Source organism: Anabrus simplex, chromosome 1, assembly GCF_040414725.1.
Source record: "Anabrus simplex isolate iqAnaSimp1 chromosome 1, ASM4041472v1, whole genome shotgun sequence".
NCBI classification, from domain to species: domain Eukaryota; kingdom Metazoa; phylum Arthropoda; class Insecta; order Orthoptera; family Tettigoniidae; genus Anabrus; species Anabrus simplex.
Window position 1 is genome coordinate 427,415,569 of NC_090265.1, and position 18,357 is coordinate 427,433,925.

Consider the following 18,357-nt stretch of genomic DNA (forward strand, 5'->3'; position numbering starts at 1 on the left):
TACTACTACTACTACTACTACTACTACTACTACTACTACTACTACTACTACTACTACTACTACTACTACTACTACTACTACTACTACTACTACTACTACTACTACTACTACTACTACTACTACTACTACTACTACTACTACTACTACTACTACTACTACTACTACTACTACTACTACTACTACTACTACTACTACTACTACTACTACTACTACTACTACTACTACTACTACTACTACTACTACTACTACTACTACTACTACTACTACTACTACTACTACTACTACTACTACTACTGGGGAGCGGGATATAAGATAGTGACCGGTCGAATAATCAACAGGGTACCAGTTCAGCTCCCAGCTGATAGAAGGAAAGCCATAGCAATGGAGTTGTTTCCTTGTACTAATGACAGACTTGAAACGGAATCAGATTTTTGTGTTGCAGAACCGTTCACTGTGGTTGAGTTACAAGAGGTAGCACGCAATATGAAGACTGGTAAGGCACCAGGTGTAGATGGAATCCCACCAGAAGCCATCAAGTATGCAGTTGAGGTGGCACCTGGTTGGATCTTATCAGTCTTCAATGATTTATTAAAAAAGCGTGAATTCCCCGATGAGTGGAAAGTAGCCAAGCTAGTGCTGTTATTGAAGGCAGGGAAACTATCATTAGATCCATCAGCATACAGGCCACTGTGCTTATTAAACACCTTGAGCAAACTTTACGAAGGATTGATTAAAACTAGACTGGAGAAAGAACTTGAACAACAGGGAGGACTTTCTTCGAACCAGTTTGGATTTAGAAAGGGTAGAACCACAACCCAAGCTATTGAGAGAGTGATTCAAATACAGGCAGAAAGCAGTGAGAAATGGGCTGCCTTGATAACGCTAGATGTCAAAAATGCTTTTAACACTGCTTCTTGGAGCATTATTTTGAGAGAACTTCGTAGGATGAACATTTCTCAGTATCTACAACAAATAATCGTTAAGTACTTCAAAGGATGAAGAATACGATTTCATGATTTAGAAGATCTTGAAATGAGTGCTGGCGTTCCACAGGGATCTGTCCTAGGACCCACCTTGTGGAACATTCTATATGATGGTGTCTTACGCCTGCAGCTGACAAAAGGGACAACATCTATTGGTTATGCAGATGACCTTGCAATAGTGGTAATAGCAGAGAATGTAGAAGAACTGACCTTCCGAGTAAATGAATCACTGAGACGAGTTAACCTTTGGATGGTAAATAATAAGTTGAGATTGGCTCCACATAAGACTGAGGCTGTAATTTTGAAAGGTTCCAGGAATTGGAAAAATGTCCGTTTCTTATTAAATGATACAGTGATTATCCCAGGAAAGTCTGTACGATACCTTGGGGTTCTTATTGACAGGAATTGCACATTTGGTGCACATGTGAAGGCAGTAACCCAAAAGGCAGAGAAGAAGGCATCGGCATTAGCCAGACTTATGCCTAACATCGGGGGACCAAGAACAGTTAAGAGACAGATTATGTGCTCTGCAGTATATTCCATTTTACTTTATGCTGCACCTATCTGGCACAATGCACTCAGGAGGAAGATTCACCGAAGAGCTATGGAAAGAGTACAGAGGAAAATGCTGCTCAGAGTTACCTGTGCATATCGAACTGTTTCGACAGCAGCTTTACAAGTTGTAGCTGCCAGTATTCCCATTGACCTCCTCGTTGCAGAGAGAAAACTTTGGCATGAAAGGGGTGCAACTATATCTGCTGAGGAAAAGAAAGCCTCGAGGAACCAACTCTTACTAGAGTGGCAAGACCGATGGAATGGCACAACCGATGTTGGCCAATGGACAAAAAAGCTAATACCCAACATAGGAGACTGGCTTAAATGTAGACATCGGCAGGTAGATTACTATCTGTCGCAGATCCTGACAGGACATGGAAGATTCGGCGTATACGCCATGAAGATGGGAAAGACGCAGGGAGATGGCTGTTGGTACTGTTCTGAAAGGGATACAGTAGAACACACCTTTTTCTACTGTGTTCGATGGGAAGAAGAACGAAGAAAAGCCTGCCAACAACTTGGCCGACAACTCACGCCAGGGAATCTGGTTCAGATTATGTTAGAGAGCCCGTTTGCCTGGAACACAGTAAAGGCAATGGCGACAAGCATTATGGGGATGAAGGAGAAAGAAGAGAAAGGAAGAACTTAATAACATACATCACTCCATTCTGATGTCATGCCGACAAGCAGTTCCAGAATGGTTTGAGTGAAGAGGGCAGGGGTTTTTAGTTGGTGGAAATCCAACTCCCACACAGAGTGGTGTCTTTAAAAGATTTTCCCCTGCCATAACAAAAAAAAAACTACTACTACTACTACTACTACTACTACTACTACTACTACTACTACTACTACTACTACTACTACTACTACTACTACTACTACTACTACTACTACTACTACTACTACTACTACTACTACTACTACTACTACTACTACTACTACTACTACTACTACTACTACTACTACTACTACTACTACTACTACTACTACTACTACTACTACTACTACTACTACTACTACTACTACTACTACTACTACTACTACTACTACTACTACTACTACTACTACTACTACTACTACTACTACTACTACTACTACTACTACTACTACTACTACTACTACTACTACTACTACTACTACTACTACTACTACTACTACTACTACTACTACTACTACTACTACTACTACTACTACTACTTTGCTTTACGTCCCACTAACTACATTTACGGTCTTTGTAGACACCGAGGTGCCGGAATTTAGTCCCGTAGGAGTTCTTTTACGTGCCAGTAAATCTACCGACACGAGGCTGACGTATTTGAGCACCTTCAAATACCACCGGACTGAGCCAAGATCGAACCTGCCAAGTTGGGGTCAGAAGGCCAGCGCCTCAACCGTCTGAGCCACTCAGCCCGGCACTACTACTGCTACTGCTGCTGCTACTACTGCTGCTGCTGCTGCTGCTACTATTACTACTACTACTACTACTACTACTACTACTACTACTCTATGGATGATGTCACAGTCAATCGACAGATTGTAGTACATAATACCCTATTCTTATCCTATCCAATATTTTCTTCACTCAGTAACCCTCATTTTGTGTTTCATTTGATGCTGATTCACTGACCATAGAATTTCTCCTGCCTTCTCTCTGGTCTTATACTCGGTCAATAATTAAAACTACGGTATTTGTTTAAAAATATCTGACTATATACGGTACTAATCTCTTAACACTTCATTCTCATTCCACTATTTGCTGTACAACTTGGAAATCCCATTGTTATTTTGGTAAATTTACTTATGAATACATTCGGTATTACAATACTATCCTACTCCCAAAGTATTTGATCCATCTGATAACTTTGCTGTGCTTTGCAAGTTGGCTATAGCCAAGGTCATGGCTGCTTCCTTCCCACTCTTAGACCTTTCCTATCCTATCGTTGCCATAAGACCTATCTGTATCAGTGTGATGTAAAGCAACTTTTAAAAATAAAAAAAATAAAATAAAATAAAAAATTTAACTACCATACTAAATTAAATACATTTTTGAACTTTATATTTGACTGGATTTCATGTAGGACAGCCATGTAAATGGTTCAGATAAATGAAGAAATCAAATGAAAAGAGGCATAGATTCTCAGTTTTAATGAACAGTACTACGATCTACCAGTGTCAAGTTCCAGTGCTGGAATGACCTGGTCACAGAGAAATGTGAGGATCGGTCTACTATGTTCTATATAATAAACAAGTATAAACACTTAATTTAAAACAGAAAATTAAAGATACTGGTAACAATTTAATAGTTACTAAGACCAACAAAGGTAACTCCCACAGTCATTTTAACAAAAAACTGAATAGTTTTTCTCAAATAATAATTTTATTAAAATTAAGAAGGATCCTACTAACAAAATACAAAAGAACCTCAAACAAATCCTGAAAAATACCCAATTCCTTCTTAGTGAACAAAAATTTGCTAACTACCATGAACCCAAGACTTCCGTCAGCTAGAGTTTTGCCTAAAATTCACAAAACTGAGATTCCTACTAGACCAATAATCAATTTTAAAAATAGCTCAACCTACAAAGTATCACAGTTCATTCAAAAAAACTTTAAAGAAATATTATCTTTTTTGACATGATACTGTATAGGCTTTTGGGCTTATACCGTGTCAAGAAAATAAGGTGAAATTCTTAACGTTTCGCAGGGAACTGTGCTCTGCGTTCTCAGAAGAAATCTCAACTGTCCACGAGAAAGGCTTCTTAAACAATGACACTTTAAATTTGGACGTTACAATAGAAGTGAAAAAGGGTACGTTCATTCGCCACCAGATGGCCCCCAGGATGTGGCAACGCTAGCGTTCGAAGCGGAAGCCGGCCGAACCTTCACAATCAGTCTAAGCGGTTACCATAATGTGCTTGCGTAACACATGACATTGGCTGGTGTATGGCATAGACACAAGCCTGGAATGAAACATCTGGCGACGAGGAACGTACAAATTTGGAAAACACCGAGACGAAATAACAATAGTGAAGGGACTAAGAAGGGAACTACCTACGCAAATTCTTAATGGCTGGCAACCAGGTATTACTTAATTGATAGCTGGTGTTCCTGTTGAAATTGTTAGGATTTCTATGTATTTCCACAGCTTCCCATATAATCCTTTGGAAATATGTAGAAATCCTTATTTTAAAGCAGCTGAAGATGGCCTAAAGAGGCCGAAACATGTATTGTGCTCCTTTCTGATGTTTTTGCAATGGTAAATTGTAAATAAATCTAAATATATTAACTAGGTGGACTTATTTATTTTATAGCAAAATTGACAATACAGAATCAAAAGTGAAATTCATCACGTGCTACCGTGTTCTGTTCAGCATATAAACTCCTCATTCCTATCAGTGGCTCTATAGCACAGATAAATTAGCTCAAATACTATGATGAACCAGTGTGTCAAATACTGGTAGTTACCGGAATATGTATGATCCAGACGAAAGACAAAATAACAAAAGAAATTCAGTTAACTCCTCCCTACCAATATTCAGACAGAGGTAGTTTCACGTGGTGAGTTAACTTCTCTAGATCATGGATCCACTCACTGTGCACTTTACAACAGACAATATTTTCAAATATTGGGATCAGTAACCTTTCTGCTATGGTAAAAATATATGAAGCGTGAAAGATCAGGATTCAGAATTTACTATTCCTCCCCTCTTTGTTGAACATCGGCAAAATGCAGGGAATAAGTAAAATCAAAACATAAAATTTCTGTTATTGTTCATCATAGGATCAATTTGTGCAGCATGTAAATTTAATTTCCTACAACTTTCATAATGAAGTATTTATTGATATGACCAGTATTAAAATATTTGAGAATTAATTTTTAACCTTCCCCTAAACTGTTATTTCCCAAGTGTCATTAAAATTATTTGAATCCTACATTGTAGTGCCTTCTCTCCTGACCTCATAAATACCAACTTTTAGTTAATTTTTTCAGCCGTTTTCTCCTGATGTGTACGTTTTCCTAGTTTTGATCATCCCTAAGTATTCAGTTGTTTAAACAAATTCTAGCCTTTTCTTACTCATCAACTACCATTCACACTTTGAAGGTTTGTCTCTCCTGTAGCACTCCATAACTCTGTTATTTCTTTGCAAATATTGCTTTGGGAAGATAAAGCCTGGAATATTTTGATCCTATAGATACAGACGGCAAACTAATTTCTTGAAACTTTTCCATTAGAAGGTGTTGTAAATAAGCAATAAAAATATTGTTGGCTGCAATTTACAACCCTGTTTGAAACCCAAACTTTTTATTGATTTACAGATAGGTCTTATGGCGATGATGGGATAGGAAAGGCCTAGGAATAAGAAGGAAGCAACCATGACCTTAATTAAGGTACAGCCTAAGTATTTTCCTGGTGTGAAAATGGGAACCATTTTCAGGGCTGCCAAGAGGGGTGTTCAAACCCACTATCTACCGGTTGCAAGCTCACAGCTGCACGCAAACCCAAATTTTAAAATATTCCTTTCTCTTTCTCAGTAGACCTGCCATCATAGCTCTGGTTGCACTATTGCAGTCTGTGGGCTTATTGTACTACTCCGTGTAGTTTTAACACCAGACCTTAACCAAATGTTCTTAACCGGAGAATACAATCCCATTATTGAGTTTGTATTTAACACCTTTTATTCTATTGTTGTGTTCCTAAATACTGTATACTGTGGAGCCTCACAGGAGCAAATTATATAACGGGTAGTCTTGATTTCTTTTGCAGCCAGTCTGAAGCCTAGTTTTCTCTTTAAGATTTCTATCTTGTTTAAGAGTTTCTTCGCAGGACCAGGTTGAAGAAATCTTATGGATTAATCAGTAGGCTGAACCTTTGTGGTTTCTCTAGTATTAAAGCAGCTATCCTAAGCAGATTTTCTCTCTCTCTCTACACTTGTCTGAATTAGAGGCCTACTACTTTTGAGTAGTATTCTAATTGTTATTATTACAGTGTCATTTGATGACCAGCCTTATAGCATCTATCTTTTTACCAATTTTTGATTACTTCTCTGATGAAACATTTTGGAATTCTGGCCCCTGAAAGTTTAACAAATTGGAGACAGCCATATTTGAATGTGCCACCCTCCAAAAATCACAGGATTTTAAATTTTTTTGAAATTTTTTCAGTGCTAGGGAAAGCAATGTTTGTAATAGCTATTGGACTATTTAGAAAGATCACACTTTACTCTACACAAAAATGAGTTTGAATTATCATAATAGTGCAGCATTTTAAAAATATAAATTTATGGAGATATGAAGTTCCACAAGTGAATGAAATTCTGATGCAACTATGGATGCCAGCAGGTTAATATTTTGAAATTTGACGAATATTGAGGACATGTCTTCTAAGACACACTAATACAGATTCTAATCTAATTGGTCAATTGGCACGGATATCCTTGTTTACAGCCAGTAATTTGTTTCCTGCCCTTCATCACATTGAGTTGCTGCAGATTGTCATCTATATACGGGAAACAACCCAAATTTTTAGCAAACACTATAAAGCTATATTACAGAACCCACTTCACACCAATTTGAAATTAGCTCATTATCTAAATTTACATGCATGAAGCATCAGAATCATCATGTGCACTTGGTGAGTAGTTGTTATCCTCATCCTCAATTTCAGAACCAGAGTCTTCCATGAGAACATTCAGTAAGGATTCATCATCTAAATTTAACCAAATGTTCTTAACCAGAAATATAATCCCATTATTGAGTCTGTATTTAACACCTTTTATTCTATTGTTGTCTTCCTAAATGCTGTATACTGTGAAGCAATGACACAAACAAGCCTGCCTCTTAAACACAAATCTCTTCCAATCTGCATGCACGGGCTTTCCTGGTCATTTTACAGCTGAGAGTGAACAATGACGCAGCCTCAGGTTATGTAGGAATGTGATTGTGTTACCAATGCCTGAAAAGAAAGAAGAGCTCTCAATATGCTCTTAACTAGTACATTTTATGCTGATAGAAGTATCCAACAGTATTCTGGTGAAGTCACAGCTTGCTGAAACGGTGGCTACTATTTTCAGCTGCAGTGAAATCATGCACCCATACATTCTCCGAGCTCCTTCAGCAGCAATGGAATAACAAGTCCATAGTTTCTAGGGGCAGCATCTCCAGTGTGTTAATTACAAGCACTTTTGTCAGCTTCTTAATTTTTCTCAATTCTTGTGTGACCCTTACCCACAAAAAACTTACGTCGTTATGTTCATCCAGGCTCGACAAAACATTGAGGCATTTTTCTACCATTCTAGTAGTCACTTTATGACTTCATAAAGTAGAGATGTATTCTTGATACTTTCGATATCTCAATACCATCAGTACTCAAAAGGTTTCAATATAAAATTGCAGATGAGCTTGATACTTTTTCAATACTATGTTAGTAGAATACTAAAATTTGTAAACAGTATTGTCAACTTGCCAGAAGAAGCAGATTTTAAAGTGGTCACAAGGAGCACACGTCTCAACTCATAAGTTCCAAAATAGTAGGTAGCAGGTATAGCAAGATATTGGGCTTTATTATAGCTCTACTGTTCCTATAACAAAATGCACCTTCCTCTAAATTTATGCAGATGTTCTGGTGCTAGTATGTCCAAGTTTCCTTAAAAATCACATACCAGGGCAATAAAACATGCCAAATTATAGCTTGAGGAAGATATTTTCAAACATAAAATTTACACTATCATCATCATCATCCATTTCCCTCATCCAACTTCCACTAGTTTGGGATGTTTATGGCACATTTCCATCTTCCTCTATCCAACCACCATCGTTCATCCTTAACTGTGTTCCAGTCCAGGTTTATTATAATTGTACAATACTTGATTGTTTTCAACCTCCTTAGTTTGGGTCTTCCTCATGTCCTTCCTCCTTCTGTTTGGATTTCCAACATGGCAACATTCCCTCTTCCATCTCTTAACATGTCCAAACCATCTAAGTTTATTCTCTCCATTCTGTCAAAAAGCTTTCTACTCCGATTTCTTTCTTTCTTTTTTTGCTAGTGGCTTTACGTCACACTGACACAGATAGGTCATATGGCGACGATGGGATAGGAAAGGCCTAGGAGTTGGAAGGAAGCAGCCATGGCCTTAATTAAGGTACAGCTCCAGCATTTGCTTGGTGTGAAAATGGGAAACCACGGAAAAACATCTTCAGGGCTGCTGACAGTGGGATTCGAACCCACTATCTCCCGGATGCAAGCTCACAGCCGCGCACCCCTAACCGCATGGCCAACTCGCCCGGTATTCCGATTTTCTTCCTGATGTTCTCATTTCTTACTTTGGCCTTTCTTGTCTTTCCTATCATACTTCTTAAAACTTTCATTTCCTTGGCCTGGATTTTATTCTACTGTCTTTTGGTCAGTGTCCAGATCTCCACTGCGTACATCAGTATTGGAGAGTAGTACATCTTATATATCACTTCTTTACACTTCATTAGTACTCCCTTCCTTCCTCCACACTAGGTTTCTCACTCTCTGTTGAATCCTTTTGCTGATCTCCATGTCCAGCCCTCCATCCTGCGTCAGTTTTCTTCCCAAGTACTTGAAGCTCTCTGCATTTTCAAGGTTTTGTCCCTTTATTTTTGTAATTCCTCTCCCTTCCCTTTCTCCTCTAGTAAACATTGTTGTCTTACACTTTTCCATGCTGATTTTCATTCGATCATTTTTAATAATCTCACTCAGTATGTTGAGTTGCTCTTGAACTTTCTCTTTGTTTGCTCCCCACACCACAGTATCATTTGCAAACAGCATTCATTACCTTCTGCTCCCTGTACCCATATTTTACCTTGTCACCTTCACTATTTCATCCTACCGAGCTCGATAGCTGTAGTTGCTTAAGTGCGGCCAGTATCCAGTATTCGGGAGATAGTAGGTTCGAACCCCACTGTCGGCAGTCCTGAAGATGGTTTTCCGTGGTTTCCCATTTTCACACCAGGCAAATGCTGGGGCTGTACCTTAATTAAGGCCACGGCCACTTCCTTCCCACTCCTAGACCTTCCCTGTCCCATCGTCGCCATAAGACCTATCTGTGTCGGTGCGACGTAAAGCAACTAGCAAAGAAAAAAAACTATTTCATCCATAACCATTATGAATAACAGTGGTGACAACACATTTTCTTGTCATAGTCCAGTTTTGTTTTAAAACTACTCTGCTCTTTCTACATGTCTGGACATTGCTGCAACAATTTTTGTTCATTCCTTCCACATATTCTATCATTTATTTTCCAAATCCTTTCCATGGCATTACTTTACATACCTTTGCTCTAGGTACACTAAATAAGCCCTTTCTAAATAAAGGAATGTCATCACCATGTTCCTTCTTTATTTCCATTTTTATTCCCCAATAACTCCCTCATACTGGATATGGGGTCTAGTGTTGATCTTCCAATTTCAAAAGCCATATTTCTCTTCTTGTAATTGTCCTTCCACCTTTCTTCTCATTCTCTTTTCTAGTATCCTTTCAAATTTTTTGCTTCCTAAGATACAAGTGTGAGTCCTCAATAATTATCAGCTATCTTCTTGCCCCTCTTCTTGAATATACAGTAAAATCTTGATTATCCATTCTAATGCCCAGAAAGGGGTGAACAGTTAATACAAAAATGGATAATCCATATTACTAATTTTAATACTCTTTAAAGTACATAAAATACATACTGTATACACTTAAATTGCAGTGTCTGAATCCCTCTTTGTAACCAAAATGTAGTCAATGAAACAACAATGCACACTAAATATTCATGTACATTTCTGGCAGAATATGAATAAATTAATTCACCTAGTGTCATTTAAGCTACTTTTTTTCCACTCTCCTGCAACTTATTTTCTTAATAATAATAATAATAATAATAATAATAATGTTATTTGTTTTTATGTCCCACTAACGACTTTTTTTAATGGTTTTCGGAGATGCCGAGGTTTTGAAATTTAGTCCTGCAGAAGTTCTTTTATGGGCCAGTAAATCTACCGACACAAGGCTGACGTATTTGGGCACCTTCAAAATACTACCGGACTGAGCCAGGATCGAACCTACCAAGTTGGGGTCAGAAGGCCAGCGCCTCAACCATCCGAGCCACTCAGCCTAGCAACTTATTTTCTTCTTTATGTCCATTCTGAGCTTTCTAATTATAAGGATGTCTGAAAAATCTGTATTGTCCTCTTGCTCCAAGAATTCCATTAAAGTTTCAGCCGACTCCAGTGTGGTCTGAAGCAGTACGTGATTGTTTGTGACACGCTCTTCTTCCCCGTCTTTCTCACTTTCATTTGTCATGTTGCAGCTGACTGCTGAGTTCCCATTCATGCTTTTAGTTACCGGTACTATATTGTCATCAGTTAAAATGTTAAGCCCAGGCAATACATTGTTAAAATGAAACCACTCCTGGGCCGATGACCTTAGATGTTAGGCCCCTTTAAACAACAAGCAAGCAAAACCACTCCGTAATGTTACTTTCATCCACTTCTCTAAAATGAATATTATTTTCAATAGTCTTCAGGATATCATTGATCATCAGTCCTTTATTTTCATCTTCATTAGTGAACCCATGAAAATTATTGGCAAGCTCTTCGACATAAACATACAATTTTCTCCATGATTGAGTGATGTTCTGAGCAGTTACTAGATCCCATGATTTCTCGGCAAGATAAAGCGCTTCTTTTAGTTTTTTCCAAAACTCAACCATAGACATTTCTTCAGAAAGTAAGAGGCCAAGAATTTCCAATTCATAGTGTGCCTTAAAGGTTGTGATGACAACCTGGTCCATTGGCTGAATTAATTATGTTACATTAGGCAGCAAATAGGAAACAAACATTTTTCCATCCTCTGATTTTAACTCTATATCACCTGGGTGAGAGGGAGCATTATCAAGAAAAAGGATGGTCTTTGGCGGTAAGCCTTTGGATGCCAGGAAATCTTGAACCCATAGAATGAAATTATGGAATCAAGTTCTGAAAATATTGCTTGCCATCCATACAGATCTACTGGAAAATATTTCATCACCGATCCTTTGAAAGAACACAGATTTTTTTTGCTTTACCAACAACAGCTAATTTTAATTCATGGTCGCCACTAGCGTTCATTGAGCACAAGATGGTAACACGCTCTGTACTAGATTTGTAACCAGGAGCTGATTTCTCTTCAGCAGTGCTACTAGTGTTATACTGGGCAACCACTTCCAATAACGTCCAGTTTCATCAGGGTTGTATACTTGTATACAAAACTGTATCTCTCAGTTATGTACTTAACCTCGTATTTAAAATTTTCTGCTGCACTGCTGTCATCACTTAGTGTTTCTTCATCATTGTTTAGTTCCTAAGTGCCATCTGTGTCCTTAAATTTCTGTAGACAACCGTTAGATACTGGTGAGAACCCTGAGAGCCCAATCATTTTGTGAAAAATTTATGCTTGCCTTGTTATTACAGGACCACTATTAGGCACACCTTTGCCTTGCTTTTGCTGAAACCACGTGAATAGTGCAGCATCCAATTCTTTTAAAGATGATGCTTTCATTGTTTTTCTGATAGCAAGTTCATGTGAGCTGTCAGAACTCATCATATACCGCAATACTTTGTAATTATTCTTCGTTAGGTCCCATGTTGTTGTCACACCAACACCGAACTCTGATGCTAAATTTGAGACTAGTTCACCTTTCTTTAACAGTTCAATTATATTCAGTTTATTTTCAATGGTTAAAACTACACATTTTCTCTTTGGTGTAGATTTCAAACTCAACATTTCTCGGCTGTTAGAATGGAACAGCTAGGATAGTTTCTGATTCCTGTACATTGTAAAATATTTACAGTACAATAGCCTAAGTGATGAAAATATTTAACCTTGACAAAGAACAAGATGAAAGATACGTACTCAGAGATGTTGCACGCATCACGTTTGCTTCTTTTTAAACTTGCCTATTTCCTTTCTAAATGAACTTTTGGACTTAATTTAAGTTTGCTCTAAGATGGACTTACATTAGTATATTTTCTTTGGTACATGTTTCAATCTAGTGATCATTATTAGCCAAATACAATTAACAAAAACATTGGAATAAAATCTCGAAATCTATGAATGAATTAATAAAATGATGAGTATAATGAGTGGGTGAAAACATTACTTAAAAACACTCGGTAAAGTGTCCGTCATAAAATTTTCTTGCTTCTGTCCTTGTTAAAATTCGCAGTATAATTGTTGAAACTCCTTTTATTGATTTTAAAAGGTTGAATGGGAAAACTTCTTATATTCCTTAAAATAGACCTTGAAATTGTATAGACAGCTTCTGATTAATGACATCAATGCGGAAATGCTGGTATGTTGTTTAAAATGGTGTTTACAAGTTAATTCTGTGTTAAATGGAGAAGTCCACAAAAAAAGAGAATATGAAGAGGTATGCTAATGGAAAAGAAGAAAGAAAGACAAGAAAAAAAATTGAGTGAAGGGAAATATAAAAATTACTTACTCCCATTCTTTTAGTCCCATCCTGTATGCTGTCTGATCACATTCCGTTGACATTGGAACAACACTGGCAGGCAGTGGTCGGGAGCTGATGTTACTGAGTGGTGGTGGCAAAGAGGGGAACAGGGAGGGGAACGATTGGTAACTGGTCCTGTGTTGTAATTACTTTATTGGTTTTAGATGACAACTTAATCTTTATTGACTCATCAAAAAGGATGTTACTTTTTTTGGAAATCTCATTTGGATTTAAAATGGGTTTGTTTCTTTGATCAAGGTGTATGTAAATATTTTTACTAGAATACACTTACTAGCTAAGTAAATGCTGTCCAGATCCCTTCTTATGGAAGAAAATGAGTGATTAGATTGTCCAGCTCCATGGCTAAATGGTTAGCGTGCTGGCCTTTGGTCACAGGGGTTCCGGGTTCGATTCCCGGCAGGGTCGGGAATGTTAACCATAATTGGTTAATTTCGCTGGCATGGGGCTGGGTGTACGTGTCGTCTTCATCATTATTTCATCCTCATCACGACACGCAGGTCGCCTACGGGTGTCAAATTGGAAGACCTGCATCTGGCGAGCCGAACTTGTCCTTGGACACTCCTGGCACTAAAAGCCATACGCTACTTCATTTTTTCAGTGATTAGATTCAGTCGTATGATCATTCAAAGCTGAAAATTACTTGTGTTTTTTTGCATTTATATATTCTTTATATGGAATTGAAAAATTTTTCCCTGTTTGCTCTATGTAACTGATGTCACATTGGGAGCATTTGAGTTTTGTAAACGACACAATTTAAATATTTGTTATTGTAATTTAACATGTGTGTATTATAGAAAAGCTTTGAATTATTGTGTCTTACCCTGAATGTAAGGCTGAAGTTCATCTTCATTATCTTCATCATCATCATCATCATCATCATCATCATCATCATTTTACAGTTCCAGTTTCCCAGGTACTGTTGGCGAGCCTCTTCCATTCTGTCTTATTGAGATACGTTCTGTTGTTAATGACGTCCTCCAGTGTCTTTCCCCGATCTGCAATGTCCATCTTTACGATGTCCATCCAGTGGTTTCTTGGTCTTCCCACCATCCGTTTCCCTGCCTCATGTCTCTCCAAGTTAACATGTGCTGTCTTTGTTGGCTCCACCCTCATTACATGCCCAAACTACCTCAGTCTGGACATGCTGACCAGATCTAACAATGATGTAACAATCCCAGCTTCCTTCCTAACCACATCATTCCTCAACTTGTCCAGTTTGATTTTTTGAATTGTGGACCTAAGGAAGTTTGTCTCGGATGCCTGCAACCTTGACGAGTCTTTCTTAGTAAGGGTGCAGGTTTCAATACCATAGGTTAAGATTGGTATGAAGTACTGATTGAACATCACCAGCTTTGATTTTGTTGGTACTTTGGGATCCCAGAGGACTGTTCGTACTTGCTGGTAAAACTGAGTGCTCTTCTGCACTTTACTTGCCACCTCCTTTGTGGCTATTGTATCTCGAGATATTACTCATGAAAAATACTCACTCCATTTTCCCAACAGACAAACAGGCAGATAAAAATTAAACTGAACCCAACATAGGCTGTTATTTGTCCTGTCCAGTATAAAACCAAGTATAGTATCAGGTTTAATGTTCAAACAGTGCAGACAGAAAGACACTTTTATACACATAAATATTATGACATTTTAATCAACCAGTGCATAATTCTAAACCTAATATAGTGCCTATAGTTCCCAATTATTCTCTCCTAACTAGGGCAAAGTTTCAGCCATATCATTTTTGTTAAAATACTTCTAATAAAACCTTGGACATCATTTGACTATGTGAACCAGTTTGTTTTATCCATTACTGATCCATTAGTCCATAAGTTTTAAGTCAATAAATAGGTATGATGGTCTCCAGTCAGTAACTTTATGGAAGCTTAACCTCCAAATCTTGATTGCATTTTGGTGTTCTAATTAGCAGTCATTAACCCTTAATTAGTCACGCACCATCATTTACTAGATTTAGTCACTCAAGGCCTTAAAGACCACATGTGAAATATACACTTCTTTCTCAAAAAAAAAAAAAAAAAAAAAAAAAAAAAAAAAAAAAAAAAAAAAGACAAAATGAAACAAAACACAAAGAATCAGCATACTTGATGAATACAATAAATAGAAATGACTAAACATACTTTGACTGTGTTCACATGTGTGCACCCTCTTCTTCTTGACCTATCTTATATATTTCTTCTTCCACATATCTTGTTCACAGAAGTATCATATTCCTTCAGCCAGCCCCATGGTCTAGGGGTAGCATGCCTGCCTCCCATCTAGAGGCCCCAGGTTCGATTCCCGGTCAGGTCAGGGAGTTTTACTTGTGTCTGACAGCTGGTTTGAGGTCCTCTCAGTAATTCAGGAGTTACCTGACAGTGGGATAGCAGCCCCAGCCTAGAAAGTCAGCAATTACGTCTGACCACGTGTCATCTCAAAATGTGCAGGCCTTTGGGATTAGCAGTAGTCGTTAGTACGCTTAGACCCATCAAGGCTTCTGCGACATTGGGTTTGGTTTAGGTCATATTCCTTGTTAGTTTTGAAATAAAAAATCATCACAATCCAATGTTCAGAGAGTTCTACTAATTCTTCTCTCACTGTCATACTAATCAAACAGAAGCGCACACTCTACAGTACATTGTTGTGTGCTCGTTGCAGATGTACTTTTGACAGTTCACACATGTAGCACTCGTCTTCCTATTCTGCTGCCAGGTTCAGAAACTGCATTTTCCAGGTGCACGTATGGCTTTGATGATTTTTACCTGTCAGGACTTGCACTTTCAGCTGCTGAGGGACACCTTTGATTGTAGCTCTAGAATTTGATGTTGGACATTAGGAAATGTACAGACTGTGGGATCTAATACTTACGTCAAGATGTTAGGGAAGAAACATAAAAATGTTAAAAACAGATTCACACTCTGTAATTTCAATGATGACAACAGAAAATATGGCAGCCGCAACTAGTCGCACACAGAAGCTGTGACTGTATTGTTGCAGTACTACAATATACACATGCCTTTGCTATCACAAAACGTTATCTAATTGAAAGTAACCAGCATGAGTTATCAACAATAAGTGCGGGGAATGGTTTATGACATGGCGGTTATCTTTGTTGCCTGGAAAGCTCATGGTAAGCAAAATATAACACACTCGGTCTAAAAGACTGTACACAACTAATTAAGGGTTAAAATATACTGTATCTTTGTCTTGGATGTTTCTTGTTTTTCAAACGTTAAGCAGAGAATTATATTGAGAAACAATGACCTAAGCAAAGATTCCTTTATCATCTATCAATTGGAGGAACAAGATGTATTCTCACGACAATAGCCAAGCTCATACAGACAATCTGTAATACAGTTAAAGGTAAAAAAAATGATCGATTACAAATTTTCTTGAACTAACCTTTACCAGTTGTCTTCCACATTTAATATTTGTTATTTCAAGGTCTTTCTTTGTTTTGTTTTTTTGTTTTACTTAATTTGAATTCTATAGGCCACCCATATTACAGTTTGGACCTTCTACTTTTCATATTCCTTTGGCAAAGATCATCTTTACATCCATACTCAGTATTTAGAACATATCATTTTTACTAGAACCTCTCGGTATTTTATGCTAAAATGTTGCCTGCTGATGAAATCTGTAACCATTTTCTACTTACTAATTTTCTGTATGTCAGTAAAGGATTTTTCCATTAGATGGCTGCATCTCAGCATGTATCACTGATTCACTAACCTGCATGTAATTTAGTGGTGTCCAGTATTATGCTTGTTGCATACTTTTTATGCTTTGTGTACTTGGCAAAATAATTTTTCATTTTGGTGAGAGAGAAATAGTAATCACTTAACTTAATCTTAAAGAACAAAATACTCATGGTGACCTCATGGTGAGGGTAGCTGCATACATGATTAATGTAACATAATCTTTTTTAATGTGCTCAACACCTATAAACATAATTACCAAGTAACATATTTGTTAAAATAAAACTAGCCTTCATAGACTGTTTTACAAAATTGTGCTCTTAATTTAAATTTGAAGGGGCTCTTTTTAAACTTTATAAAAGGAATCCCATTCATGTGTTACTTTGATTATGATCTTTCTCTTGAACCAGTTGCACTTTTTAATGAAATGCATGGCTTGCAATTATTTTGCCTTTCTCATACTTACAAAACAATTTGTTGCAAAAATGTTTTTCAGAATGACTTTTCTTCCGCAAGATAAAAGTTCTCCTGCAAGGGCTGCTCAGCAAAGAGGTGAAACAGGTCGCTTATCATCTACACCAAATGTCAATGAAAGGCAAGAACTAAGAACTATTTGTGGAGAGCAGACACAGGTGTAATCAAAGAGAGAGACTTAGCACTGAGAGTTGGATATCACTTAGTCAAGTAATTAGGAAAAAAAGAGTTGTTTTAATTTTTAGAAGTGAATTTTTAGAATTTAAATAATTAGCTGCTTGGAATTAGCTTTTGTGAATCATCTGGTGTATCTGTTTGATGGATACATGCTACCGACAATAACATTAGTGTAGAAAGATGTGTATGTCTGGACTTAACATTTCATTGTACTATTTATATCAAGCCATCAGTGAAAATTCATATTAAAGGTTCAGAAATAGACTAATGCTTTTATATTTTTAATAAAATAATTGATCTCATCTTGATGAAGCTCTTCTTTTCCAAGAATCATTTAAAATATCTCAAACAGTGATTGTTATTGTTACAAGATCCATATCTGATTGTAGGATTCATTTTCTAATTGTGTACATAAGAGCTAAAATAAAAGTTAGTAGAAAATTCATCACTACTTTGGATTACAACTTTGCAAATGGTGGAAAAAGAAAAAAATTCTGTTGTACTATTTGAGGTATGGGCATTAAAAAACACTAAACAGCAGCTGATGAGCCAAAAAAAATAGTTGCTGTCGTTGCTTGCTCCCTTGTATGTTACCAAAATAGCTGTGACCTACTGAGATATACATTCTATATGGCCTTAAACATCTGTAAGTTAAGAGGTAGGCACACAGGTGGATTGGAATGATTTCAGAAAATTCTACAGATGCTCAAAAAAATTTAAGTATGGTAACCAAAGCAGTGAGGTAGGTGCTGCCTTTCTGAAGGTAAAGGAAGCCGCTTCCATCCAAGAACATTGTTGTAGGTCACTTCAGTCACTTTTAAGAGAATAAGAGAGTAGCCTACAGAGTGCTGCAGTTGTTTATCGAAAAGAAGTATTAATTGAATGGGTAGGTTTAGGGAGCTCAGTGACTTTAAATATGTACTAGTTATTAGTTTCTATATCAGTAACTTATTAGG

The 18,357-nt window shown here is 37.3% G+C and overlaps 1 protein-coding gene across 2 annotated transcripts in view; it reads left to right on the forward strand.

Moving 5' to 3' along the window:
• The window catches only part of LOC136856900 (fasciclin-3), a 330,073-nt gene that overhangs the window by 251,265 nt on the left and 60,451 nt on the right, over window positions 1–18,357 (forward strand). Inside the window, exon 9 of one of the 2 annotated variants that reach the window (XM_067135125.2) lies at window positions 17,247–17,345. The exons of the other annotated variant lie outside the window; for it this stretch is intronic. Coding sequence (XP_066991226.2) covers window positions 17,247–17,345 — 99 coding nt within the window. The remainder of the gene's footprint in view (window positions 1–17,246; window positions 17,346–18,357) is intronic. 2 annotated transcript variants of the gene reach the window in all.